The sequence below is a fragment of the Podarcis pityusensis genome, assembly GCF_964106645.2.
Source record: "Podarcis pityusensis genome assembly, chromosome: 3".
NCBI classification, from domain to species: domain Eukaryota; kingdom Metazoa; phylum Chordata; class Lepidosauria; order Squamata; family Lacertidae; genus Podarcis; species Podarcis pityusensis.
Window position 1 is genome coordinate 58,605,703 of NC_138026.1, and position 21,962 is coordinate 58,627,664.

Sequence of the window (21,962 nt, forward strand, 5' to 3'; positions counted from 1 at the left end):
GAAAAATGTTACCATACTATTCAAATATACTTGGATATTAACTCCAGAACAAGTGAAAAAGAAAAACAAAAGTAGCTCAGATATGAAGCGCTGTAGTCATAACTGCAAAAGTTCATGATGAGGACAGATGATCATCAACTGTGGTTTCAATTTACAAATGTAATTTCAATCTAATTTTTTCCATCAGAAGTTTGTTACTGTTTTTACTGGCTAAGTCAATGGACACACCTTTGGCTGATTTTCCAAATCTTTAAGAACAAAAAACTCTTAAGCTTGAGCTTGCTTGTGATATTCCAAATTAAGGTTATAAAGAAATACAAAGGCATTCTAGGTATTAGGATTCTGCATGAAATCCAGTTCTACCCACTACTAGGAAAGGGAACAGAACTCAAAGGTTCAGAAATGACCCACCTGTGTGTTTTGTGCAACTCTACTACTTTCTCTTCCATTTCTTTTGTCTGGTTAGGTGCAAACTGAAATTCCCCTATGTAATCACTGTTGTGTTCCTCTGGATCATAGTCACCTAGTTCTGCTTGTAGAGTATATGAACCAAGGAGAGCATGGGTCACAAAAGAACATGGTAGGCGGCCAGAAGCAATATCCTGACGAAGCTGCAAACATAGGAAGTACCTGAACAGAGAAAATGTCATCAGACAAATATTTCTTATTTATTTTGACATGTTAAGAAAACTAAAAAGATAAATATCTTTATTAAAGCAAAGTGTTTTTGTTTTTAAAAAAAAAATGCCACAAAAATACCTTTTAAAGGACATAGGATTCCAAGTGCAACCTGTTCTTCATATATATCCACCAATAAATGTATGTGTGTAAATTGATATCCATTAACAGATATACACTTGTGAAATCCTAGCACCAATATTCTGATTTCTAGTACAAATGGATTATAGTTAAAATTCACTGCAAATATATTTTAGTTCACAATCAAAACATCCTTACTGAAACTTTATTTCGTATGGAATTGGTTTACACCCAATTACTCGGGTGTTTGAATATTTCTTATTGATTCACTGCTAATTTTGTTCCTGTCTCATTGTCCCATATACCCTATAGCCCTCTCTCCACAACAGAAAGCTTCAGGTTATGCCAGTCCCTGCTCCCCAAAATTCATCTAAAGGAATCTATAAGCCATATACATTTTCACTTGTTATCTTAACTTTTACACTATCAGAGATCCAAGAGAAATATTTCAGAATCCTGATTCAGGATAAGTTGCTAGCAGCAAGCAGGTGCAAGATGTCTCCAGACATTACCGAGCTCTGAGCCAAAAACTATTTGTTGTGTTTTCTATCTTGGTCATGTTCTCCTAAGCTTACAGACTTAAACTTTACATAGCATTCCAAGGAAATATGAAAAACACAGGATTCAAAGTCAAGTAGTAATGCTTCATGACATACCTGGTGATGTCTTCTGTTAACTGTGAGGGATCCGGGGGATAAAACTTCACATTAAATGTAAATAGCCAGGGCAAATCTAAATTGGGAAATTCCAAAAGGCCGGGAAATGTATTGGTGGGAGGATAGGAAGACAAAAGCACGTACACTGAAGTCTACTACTTATACACTTGGGGAATAGTGTACACTAAAAACTAGAACATGATACTTTCAAAGCACTTTTAAAAGTTGAACATATTTTACATATTCTTCAGTTCTCTTGCAAAGCTACTACTATAACTCCTTGGGATCTTAACCGTTTCTATTTTGTCCCTCGTGCTATTTAACATCTACATGAAACCACTGTGCTAAGTCAAGTCATCCAAAGATTTGAGGTGAGATGCCATCAACATATACATGAGGAACCGGTTGACCCTCCAGAAGATGTTGGACTACACTTTTGATATATGCATTCATGCAAACTTTTTTTAATTGGAGAATGGCATTGCAGAACTCAGATAGGAGTGAATTTCAAAGGGTAACTGCATTTTGGAAATGAGAATTAGGTAGGCTCACATCAAAATGTGAACCAAATTGAATTACTCTCCCATCCCTAAGCACAACTAAACCACTGCATTCAGCACAAAAGAGCAAGGCAGCAGGCAGTTGATATTAGGAAGAGAACTCAGCGTCCTGGGAAATCTCAGCTCATTCTCTTCATCGCCTTTTTTATAAAGCTTACTTCTAGTCCCCTACCTGTGAATATTGTCTTTAGCTTGTGTGGACAATGAAATTAATAAAATATCAGAAGCCAAGAGTGGTGCAGCCAAGTAATATTCCCATTGGCTAGTGGCCTGACACTTTCTGCCCCTTTCATAATAAACAAGAATATATACACAACAAGTATATGCAAATTTGTACAACTATAGAATTTGGCTATTATGCTGACATAGAAGCCTGATTTAAAAAGAAAAATAAATGCAAAACATTTTTTTAAGTTACATGCATTTATTTTAAGAAATATGAGATTTAATCAACATACATAGAACCTTACCATTATAATTAGTGTTATTTAATTAAGCTTACTGTCTACATTTTAAAATTGAAACTGTTAGTCCTACTTTTGTTTTTGTTTTTAATTATCAATTGAAACCATAAATAAGGTTGACTGTTTCTTCATTTAATCCTAAATTGCAGTGCAATCCCAGGCATGTTAACTCCAATGTAAAAGAGAGATAATGTGTATGTAACCCTGAACGTACAAATAGTTGAAACATTCGATGATCTCTTGCAAAGTGTACTATTGTCAAGTAGGTAGAAAATAATCAACTAGATTTCTTGTATGACTGCAAAAATAAGTTTAGTTTTAGTTATGATCTGGAATCCAGCATTGTAGGCTGCACAGTAACCTTTACAGGCATTCTTCATTCTATTCATGAATCTGTGTATGTATAGGCTGCAAATCTGACCTTTCACGACTGTAGGTTGCATGCCAAATGAATAATTGTTTAGTGTAAAGTGCAAATCTCTGCAGTGTTGCACTTCAGACTCAAACGTTACTGTTCTTTGAAGGAATATTCTGGCTATCATGAACACAAGCCACCAATACATTAAGTGTGCCTTATTTTCAGAAGCTAAGATAATGCTACTGAATAAAAATCATAGAATCATAAAACTGTATGGTACTGATATTTGTGGTACCATATTGAAGCAAAGGACTTCACAAAACTTAGAATGTAGCCTGAGAATTTCCTCGTGTATCAAATTACTAAGAAGCTACTTCCCAATTTTAGTGAGCATGTCTCATCAGAAATACTTCATTGTCTCTCATCCACTGATCCTCCTCCCCGCCCCATTTCCCTGTTTTTCTCTGTACAAATGAAAAGGTGACACCCTATGAGCACAATGAGGAAGTACTTGGTAGAACTCTTTTCCAGCTTCTATTTAAGCTAACTCACCAAGGCCCTTAACCATGTGTAGGGTAGGAACATGAAAACCTTCCTGTAATGATCCTTCCCATAATGGTTATATACTGTTTGGCCATACAAATGTACGGCCAAACATACAAATGTAAAAGAGATGTTTTTTACCATACCTGACACTGTTCAAAGTCTTTTGCTACTGATACTAAAGTTAAACAAAAAGAACAAGCATATTTGCAAATGCCAAAGAAGGGAAGCAAGGCTACGCGATCTGCTATGCTCAAAAAACTAGCTGTCTTTGGTTTCCCATCTCTCTGAACTGTTTCCACCCCAGCTGGTTGGTATAATAACTTAGAAACTTTAAAACTACTGTACAGGTTTGTCATTTTCCTCCTCCCATCCTATCCTTTTACTTTTTGTGTTGGGTATTTTAAATTGCAAGTTTTGTGAGGGCAGAAATCTAAGTGCATTTTGAGAAGCCTTTCCAGCAGAAAAATGGGATGGTGGTGCTTAAAATGAATAAAAGTTGCACACTGCTTGGTGGCAAAGGTTACTCTTAAAAACAGCAGTGTGTGAGAAAATTTCTGAAGTGGATATACATAGTCTTAGACACTAAAGAGATAGTGCTGCCTTGCAGTTGACAGGTCTCCAACCTTCTTGGGCTTCGGTCTGATGCAGACAAATGCATTGCAATTAGTTTCTGAAAGACTAACTAAATGAAACTCAAGAACCAACAGAAATGTACTGCTCAGTTGTGAAATAATTTTAAAACCTGCTTAATACTTACTGCGAATTTGCCTCTTTATTTCCTTTGAAGGATCAAGCCAATTCTAAAAAAGAAAAGAAAAAAGGAATAATAAGGAATTGCACAAGATTGATGCAGTTGGAAGAAAAGCACGGGATACTTAAAGACACATTTTATATACAGCTCTGTGAAACTGTAAGTTATTGCTATTCTTTCAAAATCAGCCTGCAGTTTCTTTGACAGCAAGTCTACTTCAGATATCAAGCTATAGTGATTTTCTTCCTTCTCTTTGCATATATTTGCACCTGACAGGAAGATGACTTTAGCAAAAATAGATAATAATAACAATAATATAATAAATGTTTTTGAAAAACTATCCCGGGCCATCTATCTCATCCACCTGCATTTAAAGAAGGCAAAGATCAGAATGGATTGCAATATCTCTCACTATATATTTGCCAACCACTCAAGAAAAGGCTACTGGATATGCAATATCTTTGTCTTATTCCACACAAAAGACAGACTGTCTCTTCATTATACAGCAGTTGTAAATGATACAAAAAAGCAAAAAAAGAAAAATGTAATCTAATCAGAAAGCTGAACATATTCTACATCTTATCCTCAGTGTGATTTTGTTCACAAAATCTATGGTCTGATGTTTCAAAACAGAGAGCACTAAACTGTCTACAAGGATATGTAAGGTGCTTCCCCACAAATATTTAGATGCTTTAATGTTGGAATCAGAGAAGCACTACTTGCCACAATTCATAATGAAATCAGAGTAGAATGGTGCAAATAAATCACTTGGGCATTTATGATAGCATGTATACTTTTCAACAAAATATTTTTGTGCTGTCTGTAAATATCATTAAGTTGTCAAAAATCGTGCAGACTTATGCCACAGTTAACTACCTAGATCTCCTTTCCAAAGTACCTTGGAGCTTCATTAGGGACCACATCTAGTTCTCTGCTGAGAAGAAAGAGCCTGGCATTCAGTTTCTACATTCTGCAGCTGCAGTCTAGTGCAACAGCTGGCTCATAAATGGGTGGCTATGATGAGTGTACAAGAATAAGAAAACACACATCATTCAGCATTTACTGGGCTGTAGGTCAGAGATTTTTGTGGCATTTTAATCTGAGGAGGCAATGGCCACAGTAGGAAAAAATGAATTAGGTTACATGGGTGCCAAGATGAGAACTATTCCATCTTAAGCTTTTTAAATTTGAGGGACGGCAGAGGTAACAGTAGCAAAACTCAGTTGATAAAATCTGTAAGAGGCTTCAGTAATGTGTATTCCTTATTATAAAATTCAAAAAACAACATGGCAAGGTAAGGAGAAACAATATAAACAAATATGATTTCTGTGTCCACTTGTGTCATCATTACAAGCTGTCATTTTATATATTTATCATTTTCTTTGGTGCAGATCACTAATTTCTCAATTTTGACAACATTTTCTCATCTGGTCCAGTCGAGAAAGATAAAATAGCTTTTTAAAAACTGTTGTTGAATGTCTTGAGCATAATGTCAAAATTAAGTTCAATTATTGACATTTTGCCTCAGAGCCTAGCTGCTGATAAACAGCTACATAAAATATCCAGGAGTTCTCATGCCAACACCCTGGTTAGCAGAATTCTTCTTGATTTGATGAGCTTGGTATGGCTTTGCTCTTTCCTATCTCTTTCTTTTTGTCTTTCATGTAAATGCAGACAAGACCCTCCTCAGAAAAAGAGAAAGACTGTGTCTTGTCAACAGATGATCCTTATCAGTCCCCAATGCAAAAATTATTGCTCCGTTTCCCTCCTTAGTAAACAGGAAAACAATAAAGCGGGGTGATGAATGTTTGAGCTGAAACGCCAAATGCAAGAGAAGTCCTCACAGCTTTAAATCAAGCCTTGCTGCAGTGTTGTAGGCTACCATGGGGAAAACACCAATGGGTGTTGCATTTCTGGGTTATCATGATGGAGCCATCTCCTTGCTGTTGATGTTTTTCCTGGCATTGTTTTAATTTTTCCTAGGTTTTGTAATTTTTAGGCTTTGTCGAGAAAATTGCTTTACATGCATATTTGTCCACTAGGAACAGAAGAGCAGGAAGGACAAGAGTGAGCATGGCTTGTGTGCTGAATCTCATGACAGTGAGATTGGCCATAGAGATTCACCCTAACCATGACAGCAAGCCTCAGGCATAGGTTTCTTGCCTCCTTCTCATCCAAGGGGAGATTATGATTTGCTGCTAAGTAGCTTCTAATCTTCTCCCCTCACATGAAGAAGAGAAGGACTGCACATGAATCTGAGGTTCCCCACTGCTCGTTTCAAATCCTTCAGGAGAATTATCTGAATGAACCTAGGGAGTGGAGCCAATGCTACTGGCACTGATATTCTTCCTCAATTTGAAATATGTTACTTGTTAAAAGTTTACCACCAACTAGGACCAAACATGCTAGTCATAAGAGCTCTCTGAAGTTTGAGGCTCTGAAGTAGGATGGAGAAGTCTGAAAACATTAAACAAATGTTATTAATGCAAAATTTAGTACTTGCCTTCTGATCAGCATGGTCTTGAAACAGTAAACCAAAGTAGTCCTTTTCCAATAAGTTAAGCTGTCCACACACCTTATCAAATAGCACATGGCCTTTAGCCTTTTTCTAAGGAGAAAGAACACTACTGTCAAGTAACAGGATAGACTATTAAAACATTTATTTCAAACTATAAAAATGTTACAACTTTTTAAGGCGTCTCACTTCAACATACTAACAAAGAAAAAATGTCCAAAATTTGTTCCTCCTTATTTTCCTTTATTTATTAGAAGAAAGAACCCAACAGCTGTACTTGAAACCTGCAATTGGTAAATAGGAAACCCCTGTTAAGAGATGCCCCCCCCCCCCGTATTTAAGTAATTGAAATATACTCTTAAACAGAACAAAAAGCTACATACAATTCCTAATAGTAAGCTTGAAGTCTTCCAATAATAGCATTGTGTCACACAAAAATATCAAAGAGTAAGCAATGTAATTTAAGATTTGCATCCTTTAATCCAAGAACATATAGGTTTTGAAAGAGGAATCTGTTTGAATTTAGTAAAATGGTTCCACAACAGAAATGTCAATCTGGAATATAAATTCATTAGGTTGTGTCCATTACTAGTCCTACTCCGAGGAGACCCATTGAAATAAATTAACATGACAAATTTAATTCCATTAATTTTAGTGGGTCTACCCTGAGTAGGACTAGCACTGAATGTAACCAGTCTTTGCTAGACAGCCACATAATACTTGGAATCACTGTTAGTCTTTTACCAAAATGCCAGGCCCAGGGGATGGGGACAAGTGACTCCAGCACCAACACATAGTAATGTTAAGGTCCAAAGAGCGTTTTATGTGCTCCACCAGAACCTAGGGCAGTTCCACTCCAGGTTTACAAAAGAAGTTGCAACGGTCCAAAGGAAATACATGGTCCAGCATGTCAAGAAAGAAAATGAAAGAAATAATGCATTTTCTCTTCTCTTCTCTTCCCCTCCCCTTCCCTCAATCCTTAGCATAATTATGTTATTTTCTTAATTCCATTATCTTTTAATGTGGGTGAACTGTTACAGGAAATGTGCTCCCCATTTTTTGCCATCCCTATCTTCCCCATCAATTTAAAAACTAGTATAAGTAAAATAAACAAACAACACCCCCTTTTTTTTACAAACAAGAGACTCACCATGTGTCCAGTGTAGCTCACTCACATAAATGGTAGGTGGGGGAGGGGGTTAGAATAAAACAACAAAGCTGATCAGGGACGTTGGGCCCTAAGCTTTGCTTCTGCGTAGGTGTGGCCTTAAAGCAAACAGCTCTGAGCATGCTCAGAACAGATGTACTGGCTTCTGGGTCATTCAGAACAGCAGACCTGCAAATGTGGCTGGATTGCCAACATGTCAACAGAAAAGAGGGGGAAACTGCACAACAAGGGCTAAAAGTGCTGGAAGTTCCATTAACATACAAATTTACTATCACGATGTTTTTCGGTATGGAGACAGATGGGTAGGACCTCCTGGCCATAGCAATACTTTTGGACTGAGATTGGCTGTGTGGTGCAGAGAGCTGGTCAGAGAATGGAAGATTGACAGATCAGTCTCTCCAAGTGTCTCAAATGGATTGTGGAAGGATGTATGGCTCTGAGATTTTAGGGAAATTTTTGCATTTTACTTGGTAGGGATAAGCACTAGTTGGCCTGGATGGCCTAAAGGACCAGCCTCCGCTGACTTTAATCAGGAAGTAGGAGGAATGAAAAGCAGAAACAGCAACAGCTAATCATCATCATCATCATCATCATCAACATCATCAGCAATGGCAATCCATTGTTTTAGTCACGTTTCATAAGGATCCTCTCAGATAACAATATATGCTAAGAATTTGGGGCACCCTTTGTCACATGGGGCCCTAATTCTGTGCATACTGTGCAGACCTATCAATCTGCCACTGACTACACTTGGTTCAGCTGAGGCCATTCTGCTGTACTCCTCTCTCCCATCATGCAGATGAATTAGTGCTCCATCCTGTTCCTTCCAGCACAGGTGGACCCACACATGGTCTCCTCAGGAGTCATTGCTTGGCGGTAGAGACTGGGGCTTACTTAAATTGCAAGGTGTTAGCAAAGGACCCAAAAGCCCCTGAGGCTTATCACACTGATATTTGGAAATTCTTTGAGAAACTGCAATTTCTCTTTGGCACAATTGGAGAGGATGAGCATGCTGCCTTATACTTCAAGCAAGTCCCACGTCCTTACTCTGCTATTTATGGCATTTGGTAAAGCAGCCATAATATGACATTTTTGAGACCTGGCAGTTGAAAGGCATTTTTGCAATTGCTTATCCTGCAGATTTCACTAGACGCCACTGCAATTCCAAAGGAACTCCATCAACTGCCTATGTGTAGGCTCCTGCGACACTGAAGTTATTGTGCCTAGCAGCCAGAGATAGAAAGCTCAAAACTGAACAAGCCTGCTATGCTCTGTGAGCTATGCACTACACAGTAGTTGTGAGCTATACTGTACAAATACAAAGGACAAGGGGGAAAAGGTATGCAGTGCAACTACCAAGCACAATAAATACATTGTTTGTTTGTTTCAAAAGGAATCAAAGCACATTCATACAGGACTGGACTGCTCAATTTAGATCCCAGTATTTACAGTTTTAGCTAGATCCTTCAATGCAGCATCTCATCCGTTGAAACACAAGGAACAATATGTAGTTAACGTATATCAACAAATACATCAGAGAATAAGCAAGATTATGGGAAAATATATATTCAGGTACAACACACACACACACACATTTCCTAACTTGTGGCTGATATTATGGGAGGCCTTTACTAACTGCCTCCTGCCCAAGGTAGCTTAAAAAACAACTTTAAAAAACTTTTAACCAAAGAATAAAAAAATGCAGTTGTAACAAGCTCCTTTTACAAACAGCCTGATTTAAAATGAAATTGAAATAAAATACAAACAATTTTCCATTTTATATACTTAACATTTCTTTAGAATGAGTCATGACCATCTATCAAACAGACTGAGTTGAAGGAAGGTTATGTAAAAGAAAAGGACACATGAGGATAGGAATAGCTCATTTCAGTAGTTAAGTACTATAAAAGGACACAAATTTGGTATTGTACTTACAGTGGTTCCTCGCAAGACGAAATTAATTCATTCTGCGAGTTTTTTGTCTTGCAAATTTTTCGTCTTGCGAAGCACGGTTTCCCAAAGTCTTCAAAATCACCAAAGTCTTCAAAAACCTCAAAAAAGGCTACCACACCGCGTGCTATGAGTTGCTCCTCGAAGTCACCCTGGGTATTAACGGTTTTAAGAAAAAGGAAACAAACTTGCAAGACGTTTTCGTTTTTTTCGTTTTTCGTCTTGCGAAGCAAGCCCATAGGGAAATTCGTCTTGCGAAGCAACTCAAAAAACCAAAAACTCTTTCGTCTTGCGAGTTTTTCGTCTTCCGAGGCATTCGTCTTGTGAGGTACCACTGTATTGTTGTGCTTTACTACTGGGCTTAAGGAGTAGTAAATTCTCAAAAGGAGTATAAACCCAGATGTTATTGAGCATTCTATCAGGTTCATCCATGACGTGACGTCCATGAATGAACCTCTATCTTCAGTGCTCAGATTATGAATAAGCAAGACTTTACTGATCAAATCTGATTGTTTACTAGTTTGCACAGTGATGTCTAATAAAACATTCCTGTCCAATCCTATTAATATTTATTCAGAAGTGCTAGTAGACTCTTGGTATAGTGGAGGGGGTCTGGGGAAGTTTTTAGGCTGTGATTTTATTTTATTATAAAACTAATGAAATAAAAATATTTACTCAAAAGTAAATCCCACTCTGTTCAGACCAACTCCCAAGTAAGCATGAACAGTATTCTAACCTTATTTCATTTATAAATTGCTTCCTATGGAGCACCTCTAAGCAATTCCACAATACAATAAAAACATATATAAAAGAACTGCACATATAAAAATAATTTAAAATCCAATTCAGATAACAACTGCAGCCTTACTTTCAAGTAAGTAATCTCATTTAGCATGTTGGTCACAAAATCTGCCTCTTGTCTCTAAGCAGTCATTCTGTAGTATACATGGGCTACATGACCATTACTCCCATGCTGTATAAAAGCTTATACCAACTGATTATTTGTATTAGTATAATTTCTATACCAGTCTTCATTCAAAAATTACATAGTTTACAATATAAAAAGACAAAAGTACATACATACACATAAAATGCATCCCCCAACACAGTACTATTGGTTGGCATGGGAAGTATCAATCTTTGTTTTTAGTAATTTACATTATCTACTATGTATCTTAGAAAGTTGTTTGTCTATTCACTATGCATTTGGACTTAAACTACTGTAACCTAATTTTGTGTGGCAATTCCTGAGATTAAGGAGCAGGTTTTTGTATATGTTTGGATTCAATCTGATGCCATTTTGAATCAAGATGATGAACTGAAACTTTCAAAAAATGCATTGATTTTAACTATTTCAAAAACAAACTGATTTTTTCGTTTCTAAGGTAACAGCCTGCTAATGATTTATAATCAAATATATCCCTCTACATCCATCCAGCATCATGGCCCAGATATAGTCATCCATATCTTTCCCTGTGGGGTGGGGAGGTGATTTTTAATTAAGAAATTGAAGGAAAGAATTATCAGCTTCGATAACATGCATGCCTTTTACTCACACCAAATCCCCAGAGCTGCATTTTGTTAAAAAAGTAATGTGGGGGAAACTACAAGCAACTGGATGTCACATGTAGCTTGTGTCTTTATTTTGTTTTCTGCCCTTCTTTGGGAAAGGGTCCAGGGGCCCTCAGTCTAAACTAGACTAGTATAATAAGTTTTGCTTCTAAATCTAAGTGTCTGATCAGAAATCAATAGAATAAACATGCAGCTTAGGGAACAATTCTAAGCTCCCTGCGAGGATGGCTCATTAGCCATTGATGTTGCAGACTTCCCTTCCTGCCAGTTGAGAGGGAGGCCTGAAATCTTGGCCAGGTGCTACCGGTTAGTGTGGACGAGGCACGTCTAACAGGTAGATCGTGATCTACCGGTAGATCACTGGGTATCTGTGGTAGATTACTGGTAGATCACTGGCTCCCCCCAAAGAAGCTCAACAACTTTGGCTCCCCTAAAAGAAGCTCGGCATTTTTGCCCTGCACCCCCCAAAACAGGACTTTCCTTCCTTAAAAAAGCTCAATAACTTTGACCTGAAGCCCCCAAAGGGGGTAGATCACTGCCAGCTTTTAACTCTGTGAGTAGATTGCAGTCTCTTGGGAGCTGGCCACCCCTGGTGTAGACTATACTGAGCTAGATGGGCCAGTGGTCTGGCTCAGTGTAAATCAGCTTCCTATGAGGTCCACCACAAGATGCCTCCTCAGTGTGGTGGTGGAAAGTGCCATTGTTAGTGTGGTGGTGGAAAGTGCCATTGTTAGTGCTCTGACAGAGGTGGGAAAATAAATGGGGAGTCTTAGGGTTATTGTCAGGGTGGACTAGGGACAGCATAACATTTGCAGGATCCAGTGCCTTTTGATTTCCCCAACATGGGAAAAACTTATGCTATTCTGGGAGCTGGTATAGTTCTCTTCCCTCCCTTTAAGCAAATGGGAGGGGGCAAAGTGAACAATGAAGAGGAGGAATGCATCCCACCACATTCCGGCCTAGCAAGCAAAAGTCCAGCAGGATGTAGCAAAGTGGTGATTTATTTATTTACATTTATATCTCATCTTTCTTCTATTAGGGAACCCATGGCAGCATATACATGGAACACAGACTGTCATTCATCTAGGCACTGACCAGACCTGCTTAGGAAGCCTTCACATGCCTTCTGACCACACCCTGGGACTGCCGCAGGCTGTCCCCTACCCCCATAGCATTAATCTTTGTTATTAATATAATTCTGGAGTGTTTCTTTGAAACAGATAGACAAGATGGACAATATGCACAGCTTTTGTTACAACTGATTTAAGTAAATATTGTTCATGGTTCAAAACACACTTTCCTACATTTTAGAAATATCATGAGTTCACTAATAAATCATAGGTCATGTGGTATTTGAAAGTTTAATTCCTCCTATGGTAGCAAGTGCACACATCTATTTCATCTAAGCAAACTGTACAAAACCATTAAAAACTTATGTCAGCTTCAATATGCTTCAGTTGTTCAGACGTGCATAAAATATGGTCATGCAGCCATCTTTTAAATGCCTTTTGTCATAAAAGTTTAATTAGAACAGCACCCTGCGTAGAAAGCCTCCAATGTAATTCTCATTTGTGCTGTATGAAGAGGAAGTACTAAGCCAGCTTTTTATATCATTTGCATTATTTAGACAAGATAAGTATTCAAAAAACAATTAAAGCTGTTAAAATTATTCACAATACAGCTTCTCTCTTTTTCTACACCAGAACTACATCAACTGAAACATATAGACGTTTTAATTAAAGTAGCAGAATGTGTACTTTATATGTGTGTAGTTCAACAAAATATTGTTACTCATTTGGAGAGACTATGCCTAGTATTCCACTGAAATCCAAATGTGAGCAGTGAAACTCTTTTTTATTCTCTTAACATAGTATTTACTCCCCCTTCCATGAGACTGGTGGGAAGACAGCTTTCAGGGGGTGGGGGTGGGAAAAAGCTGTGGATAGAGGGCTCATTAGGCACAGCATAAGAAGTTAAGGCAAGACTGAGAAAGCACACCTGTGCAATCCCTTATCAGTAAAGAGATCCTTGCCCATTTCTAATGCACCATCCTCTTATAGCTCTCAGGGGACCAGCAGGACAGTACTTTAAGGTTCCCCTGGCATGAAGAAGAAGAGAAAGATAGTACTCACCTCAAACCCAATAAAACTTGGTAGACGGCAACGCTACACAAGATGGAAAACATAAAAAATGCTACCAAGATGAATTATTTCTCTGCTTTCAGTTACAGAATTTGGATGAGAAAAGACCTGTTTTGTTAGATAGCTGTTCAGTGACCATAAATTACCCCTCTTACACTTTTCAGCATTCACAGAAGATATCCTGAGTATCATATTCTAAAGGCATTTTAAGACGTTATATAACAGCAGTAGGTCAGACTTAAAACTATACATAACTACTTGATGCACTTCACTATGTGAAGTTCAAATACCTGCATGCAAAGAAATAAATAAATAAAATCAAACTTTGGCACCACTGGCACTATGGCCAACAGAAACTGGTTTTGAAATGAAGCGATTTTAGCTGTTGCTATTGTCAAACAGCAAAATCTACAAGCCTACTGCAATTCATTGAGAGATCTACCAGTAGGTCCCAATCTGCCTTTGATCTACATAATTTAGTAAAATGTTTCTGTTCATAAATGGATAAACTTTTGACCATTCTATGTAAACAGAACAATGCCAAACAGGATTTAGGAAGCCAGCTTCAAAACATCAATATTTTAAGTAGAACGTTTAGAGTCTTAAAACAAATTCTAAAATAAGATTGTGTGCATACTGCAATCAAGCTACATTAACATAATTACAACTGTTTAATAATTTATATGACTGCATCAAACTACTTTCTACTATTGCTATTTCTCCTGTTAATTTTCATGGGAAACAGTTATTTTTGCAAGCAAAGTCCTGTCATAATATACAGCACATCAAATTTTGTTCTCATAGTAGCTATTTTATATAAACACAGCCTCTGGCAAATTTGAGGTAAGATTACTTTTGACTCCATTGCTTTGTTTAATGAATACAGTGTGTAACATTGTACACTCTCAATGTAACAGCTACTGTTGAAGACCATCAAGATAGGTCACTTAACATATTTGGCAGCACATAGTAGCATATCTAGCACAAGCCTCATGATATGTATCCATCCAGCAAGTCCAGTCTCCATAAGATAATACAATCCATATTTCTTAGTTTGTTCAACTTTTAAACCACCCTTCATGCAGGATCCCGTGGCTATTTACAAAATACTAATTAAGACACCAACCATAAAAGCAAGTTAAACATGATAAAATATTAAAATAATCAAAAAAATTAAATCAGTACACGGTATAAATACAGCAGCACTTGGACCTTGAACAATTAATTTCCTCCAATTGTCACAGTGACATCAGAAGCCCAGTAAATCAGCACCCATCTCGCTTCAGGCCAAGGGAGCCGGCGTTTGTCTGCAGACAGCTATCTGGGTCATGTGGCCAACATGACTAAACTGCTTCTGGCACAATGGAACACCGTGATGGAAACCAGAGCGCACAGAAACACTGTTTACCTTCCCGCCACAGCGGTACCTATTTATCTACTTGCACTGATACGCTTTCAAACTGCTAGGTTAGCAGAAACTGGGAAAGAGCAGTGGGAGCTCACCCCATGGCGCGGATTCAAACTGCACCGATCAGAAAGCCCAAGAAGCTCAGTGGTTTAGACCACAGCGCCATGCAGCTAGTAGTTGTGTCTGAATCTAAAGACATCTTACCTTTAGATAGAAAGGTAATTGGGATGTGCTACTAATTCTCTGACACCATAAAATTTCCTCAGCCAACATGAGGTCGGCATTTATACGATTCAGGAGACAATGGAGGAATGTGCCTTTTGGGTTGAGGTCAAACTGCTGGAAGGTTGCAGCACCTACTGTGGCTGTAGAGACCGATGCAGGAGTAACATGTTTTGTTGCAGTTGGGGCATATGAAGGCATCCAACATGAATTATATTCTTTGTAAGCAACAACTCAACTGCTAATACACAGCTTTACTTCAGACCTTGGGTTTCAAACTTCTACTCAGTGCTTATTATAAAGCATATGTTTTGACACCCAAACAGCACAATCCTATGCATGTATATTCAGAACCCCAAGGAACCATAACTTGAAGAACTATACTATGTTTGAGAACAGTGTATATTATAGTAATCAGAATAATTTATCTAACTATAAAGCTGAACAGAAAAAAATGTTGCGTAGTACAGAGTATTATTTTCTTCCATTCATTCATAAACCCACCTCCTCAGGCCTTTTTTTTCCCACACACCAACCATTCATTGATGAGCACTGGCTCAACATAGAAACACTAAAAGCTTTTCTGACTGCAAAAGGGTATATATTGACAATAATGTCCCTGAGCGCTGGCAGAGAACAGTGCTAGTCCACCTACTATTCAACCAGCACACACTCCAAATTCAGCCACTCTATTTTTGCAAAATTTTAAGCAGTATAGTTACAGTATGCCCTGTTCTATAAAAAAAAAAATCATAACTAAACCATTTAAAATCTATGTAATAAAAAAAAAGGAGAGGGAGGAATTACAGCTGTTTTAATCCAGAGTACATCACTTCTAATCTCTTAGTCATAGTTAAGGGCTTGGGAGCCAGCTTAGAGCAACACAATCCCTTCATCTCCCAGTTTCCCCATTCCTCCTATGATCTTCCCACCAGTCTTATGTGTAATGTAAGTGTTGCATCAGCACTGTGGTTAACAATGGTTAGCATCAACTAGTCAGTGCAAATCATTATTGGGTGTGAATGAATTTCCCACTATTACAGATAACACTACTTTTTCTTCAAGTACAATGCTATTGGAGGATAATTTTGAAGAGGAACAGCTACAAGGGGACAACGTAGCAGTCTATTTACTTCTAAACATTAAGATTTCTCTGTTTTATTTGCAGAAAGCTGTCCCATCTATCTCTAGTAGGTACAATACTGGCAAAAAACATATCTAGACAATGTGGGAGGTGTCAAGGATTAAAGCAGAGAAAATATAGAAAAAATGAAAAGATATGATCCACTCAAGTCAGTGAAAAAACTGGCCTAAAACTGCCATTTCCTAGCAGATGAGAGCTACCTTGGCATATGTCCTGAATTAGGAAAAATGTAAAAATCAGGCTGACCCTGGCTCTGTTATTTGATCACCAGATGGCATCTATGATCAAGAGTACTTCTTCCAACTTTAGTTGGTTCACCAGCTGCCCAGTCTTTTCTAAAGATGATCTGGTGACAGGTGTACAAGTAGCTTCTAAACTGGACTATTAAGGTCAGTGTGTGGAACTGACCTTGAGAACATTTTGAAACTAGTATTAACATTTTCTGAGCACAGCAGGGGTAGCTAACTGGCACTCTATAAGCAATATCTGCCCCCCCCCCAAATAGATCCCTCCAAAATGTGTGGGACCCATTTTGAGAGTCAATGTTTTTAGTGTTTTAAAAAGATTGACTCTCAAAATGGGTCCTACACTGTGATGCCGTGATGTCAAAATTTGAGCCACCCCGCAATCCATTTTAATATTTTAAATTTTTTTTCCTGACTGCTCCCATAGATACTACACTATGATTTAGTAATAGCAAAGGATTTTTATTAGCCCCCTAAAATTCTCCAAAATTTGTACTTAAACAAAAAACAAAAAAACTTAAACATCAGCCACACACACGTTTACTTTGACATGGATCCCAAGGAAGTTTAGTAATTGTTCAATGTGGCCCGTGATTACCCACCCTTACTAAAGTCTTGGGTCACTGAAGAACTGTCTCCTCCCATACAAACAGCCCAGATGCCCAATGGCCATCAGGGAACCCTGCTCCAGATACCTGGTTCTGCCAAACTCTGCATCTTGTTTCTGAATTCCAAATAGTGATGACTAACTGGAAAATGGTATTCTCATGTGCCCAACTTCCTAGAGACATCTCATTACATTCCTCCAGAAGCTCAGGACAGTGCTCATGCTTTTCATGCGTCAGTTTTGTCCTGCTCACAACCCTTTGATGTGTGTTTGATTGCAAGGGAAGACTAGCCCATGGTCATCCAATAAGCTTCACCAGCATCTCCTCCCTCCTATCACTGTGCTGCCCCTCCTGGCTCCCATCATTCACTGCCCCCCAACTTACCAAGCACAGGCAAGAAGAGTTTCCATTTTTATATTTTTGCTTAGAGGACAGCTGAGAGCACCACAAAGTAGAGCACCAGACGGACTCTAGCCATCCACCATCTTTTTTTAAAAATATTTTATTAAGGATTTCCTTGTTTTACAGAAGTAAGTGTAATGCCTCGTATTTTTTTTTCTTCCGTGTAACATTTTTACAAATCCATTTCATTTGTTGAGGCATTAGGGGGAGAAGAAAAAAAGGAAAAAAGAAAGGGGGGGTGGAGAGAGGGAAGATGGATGGGGGTGGGGTCGGGTGGCGGTGTTTCTATTATGTTTAATGTATGTAGAGTTTGGTGTCAGCGTTGCTTGTGTTGTTCACTTGTGTTCCTTTGGTGGTGAGAGAGGTTGGGGTTGGCCTAGGGTGTGATTGTTTGCTTGTGATTGGCTGTGGTGATCTTTGTTTTCGTGTGTGAGTGAGGTGGGTGGGTGTTTTGGATCAGGTTAGCCATATTGATTTGTATGCTGTTGGTGGAAGCCATCCACCATCTTAAATTTTCCATGATTTTCTCTGGGCAAATTCAGGTGACTGGGGTCTCACCAGCATTGCAAGTGGCAGTGTCACCAGCTTCCCTTAAAGCAGAGTTTTAAAAATGTTAGAAGATTCAGGAACCAGAACAAAAGACCTGGGACTTGGGACATTGGATCAGTTCCACACAATGCAGTTGTACTGCTACTGAGAGGGGCCTATATCAGACTAAGCGGAGAGGGTGCATTTTGAGACTCATGAACCCATGCATAAAATAGCTTCAATAGTGAACTTTATTTATGATCTGTAAACCAAGGGTTAAAACAGAAGATAATACATTTGCACTTGCAGTTTTGATAGTTATAGTAAAGTTCACAGTACACTTTAGGGATGTGTTGTAATAAGCTAAAGGCATGGCTCATTACTACCCATTAGCCATAGTGATATGAATACCATAATGAACACATTAGATTCATAAAAATGTGTTCATTAGCTTCCATTTCAATAAAAGCATACTGCACTCACTGCTTTCTTTCAACAGAAAAGGTCTTAAGGCTCACTGGCTTACCTCAAGGTCACAGCTGTATTCTGTCCCATCCAAAAGAACCACTTTACATTGGACAGTTCTGGTCCTCTTAGGAGTTTTTGGAAGAACTCTCTCAATTCTTATTTCACCTGTCTGCACCTCTTTGGACTCCCTTTGGCCTTCCTCTGAATCCTGTTTGTCTTCTTTTACTTCAAAAACAATTTCTTTACTGTCTTCTTTAGCAGGCTGCACAAGAAAGTTGAAAATGGATATTAATGAACATCAAGGCAATTTTAATGCAAAGTAATAAAATGTGATATATTACAATAAAGGATTATCATCACCTACCCCATAAATTTAGAAGAAAAACCAATATATTCTTATGAATCAATACCCATTTAAGGAATCTACTAGAAAACCACTTAGCCCTCCCATCAGATGTCAAGGAAATAAACAACTATCCAACTTTTAGAAGACATCTGAAGGAAGCCCTGTTTAGGGAAGGTTTTAATGAATGATGTTTTAATGTATTTTTTATATTTTGTTGGCGGAAACCCAGCCAGATGGGCAGGATATATTATTATTATTATTATTATTATTATTAATTATTATTATTAATTATTATTATTATTATTATTATTTCTTCTTCTTCTTCTCCTCCTCCTCCTCCTCCTCCTCCTCCTACTACAGGTTGGTAATTGATATCTTAAGATCCAGCTTATATTTTTGAGACTCTTTGGGTTGATGGCTAGGCCCTCTATGCACATCTGCTCATTACATGGATCATTATCAGCAGAGAAGAAGACCTGCCCATCAGTTACTGAAATTAATTTAATTAGGTGCTTTATATTAGTCTTAAAGTGACTTACAACAATAAAACTCATACAAATACAACATTTAAAATCAGTAACACAGCAAAAGTGATAATCCACAAATAATAATTAATAAACCAAGACACATTTTCCCCCATGTAACGCAGGGAATTTTTTAATTTTTTTAAAGTATTCATTTTCCTCCTTGAAGATGTCAGTGTTAGTGACAGCTACACTTCTCTGGGGAGAGCATTCAACTAATTGGGTGGAACTTGCACTAAAAAATCTAAGTTGCTCACTGCCACCTTCCCAGCTTCTCCTGAATTGGGCACACAGAGAGGGACCTTTGATGAGGAACTTAGGGTCTTTGTAGGCTTACACGGGGAAAGGTAAGCTGTGTGGGCTTACACTGGGGTCCTTAGAAGTTAGAATCAGCACTTTGGGTTAGGCTTAACAATGGATGAATACAGAATGGAGGGGTAGCTTCTATGAATTCACAGTAAATGGACTTTTTCTAGACAAGAAAATGAATGGATATATGAATGTCAGACAAGCAAACATCTGTCACATTCTTGTCTCTCCTCTCTTCTCTAAATTGCCCCCAGACAACTAGCAAAACTAACCTACAGCCTCCAATTTACTCTAGCAGGAGTATAGTCTTTAAAACAAATGAACTGCACATTATTTACTACAGGGCAAATCCTTGTACAGAATTTCCCAATAGCATCCTGCTTTATTTTACAAATGAGATTTTTCCATTTGTTTCTCTCACACTGTACTGGAAGCAAGAGTAGATCTGCTCTTAGCTGCTTTAATGTTGTTTACTTGCCAGAAGATTGAATCACTCACTGTGAAAGCCCTACATTAACTACCCTTCTAAACGAAGAAGCTGCTGCTAGGAAGAAACTGGAATTTTGTGTACAGCTAATCCTAGAGTTTGAGCAGCCAGAGGGGGGAATACCTTTCTGTGCTTCAGGTGCTAGTCTAGTAGTGTGTTTTTTTGTGAACTTGTTCACAAAGAAGGTTTTCTATGCAAATTGTGACATTTTGTAGATGATTGTTTTTTGGTAGGTATAGCAGCCCTCCAGGTTTCACTGGGCTACAGTGGTCCCCATCCCTAACCAATGGTTGTATTGGCCTGGGTTGACAGTAGCTATAGCCGAACAGCATCTGGAAGTCCACACATTTCCCACACACTGAAGAATTCTGCTGCAACAAAATGCAAACATATAAAAACAGCATTTTGTGAAAGCAGCAGATGATGTCTGAATGTGGAAAAAAATATTAGGCTGGTCTCTGGAGGCATATTTCTTATAAACATATAACAGCCCATTTAACACTTCGTTATGTGCTGGGTATAGTGTTAAGCAGCTAGGTAATTAACATGCATGGACTTTAAAGTGTTTCATTTTTCTTCCTTTCAAGAGCATACCTGTGTCTCAGCACTACTAACAGAATGTTTTTCCTCTCTGTCATCTGCTTTAGCTTCTTGCCGAATCTCAGCAATGTCCTCCAGTTTTCCCTTAGTCTGGGCTGCCTCCTCTGGAAGATGGCATTCACCCTCCCCTGCTCCCATTTCTTCTTCTGCTGCTGATGGCTGTTTTTTCTTTGTTTCATCTTTGGGTTCTTCCAAGCTGTATGATTTTTGTTTCTTAAGCCAGGGGGGGATGAAGCGAGAAATTCCCTTTCCTCCGGAGCGACTGGGGCTACTTTGACTAGCTGGCACCTGTGAAGTGGGAGAACTCTCTTTCATTTCAGATGTCTGCTCTTTTTGACTATCTGATGCATCCCCAGCATCTTCCTTTGCTGTATTTGATCCCAGGTTCTCCGATTCCTTTACTTCCGTGTCTGAACCAACTTCAGTCGTCATGGTCACAGGATGCACTAGAAATAAGATACATATATTTGCTTTTAGAACGTACTTTTTAGACTGCTTGTGGACCTACCCAACTCCTAGCACAAGGTCTTATGCTTTAGCAACCACTGAAGTTGAAACTATTTGGTTTACTAAACTTACACTGTAGACATATTATTCAAAGTGACCAACAAAATTTTCAAATCCAAGCAGCCAACACAGCACAGAGCTAGAAAATATATCAAATTAATCAAATCTCTATAAGTCTATGTGGTCATAGACTTTCTCAGGTGTAATTAAAAGAAGTAACTTCATCCTTTCAATTGGACATACTATAATGACTTTCTAATTCCATCAGTGCTGCAGTGAAGTCTGGAAGACAGACACTTATGAACCTATTTGCATTAACCATCTTGCTTTCAGGTCTGAGAGTTTGGGTGGCATAAAACTAGACTTCAATGGTTGGTTTCTACTGAACAAGTATAATAAATTTATATAGCAATATATATCTTACAATAATAATTACTGAATAGTAAATTCAACACCCTGTTTTGAGTCCAGAATAAGATTTTGGAATAGCATATAAAAATAATTTCCTAATTTATTAGGATACGCTTCAATAATGTATCAAGTTCTATAAAACACTAACAAAAATATTTGCTTAATCTTAAAATAATTGGATGGTTTAAAGCAAATATTTAATTATTAAATTATGTTAGGTCAGCATTTAAGCTGCTACAAGTCAAGTCAAATTTTACTAATGATTCCTATTTTTGAAACAGGAAAGAATAATTTAAGGAGACTAAATCAGCCA

General features: G+C 38.0%; 1 protein-coding gene across 9 annotated transcripts in view; it reads right to left on the reverse strand.

Annotated features, from left to right (window-relative positions):
* Nucleotides 1–21,962, reverse strand: part of EPB41L2 (erythrocyte membrane protein band 4.1 like 2) — an 80,562-nt gene that overhangs the window by 37,165 nt on the left and 21,435 nt on the right. For all 9 annotated transcript variants that reach the window (XM_080999549.1, XM_080999550.1, XM_080999556.1 and 6 more), the window contains 6 exons: nucleotides 20,726–21,177; nucleotides 18,524–18,727; nucleotides 6,598–6,702; nucleotides 4,101–4,143; nucleotides 1,416–1,491; nucleotides 412–630 (listed from right to left, as the gene is read on the reverse strand). In XM_080999549.1, the coding sequence (XP_080855675.1) occupies nucleotides 412–630; nucleotides 1,416–1,491; nucleotides 4,101–4,143; nucleotides 6,598–6,702; nucleotides 18,524–18,727; nucleotides 20,726–21,163 (1,085 nt within the window). In that variant the 5' untranslated portion in view covers nucleotides 21,164–21,177. Of the gene's footprint in view, nucleotides 1–411; nucleotides 631–1,415; nucleotides 1,492–4,100; nucleotides 4,144–6,597; nucleotides 6,703–18,523; nucleotides 18,728–20,725; nucleotides 21,178–21,962 lie in introns of those variants that run through there.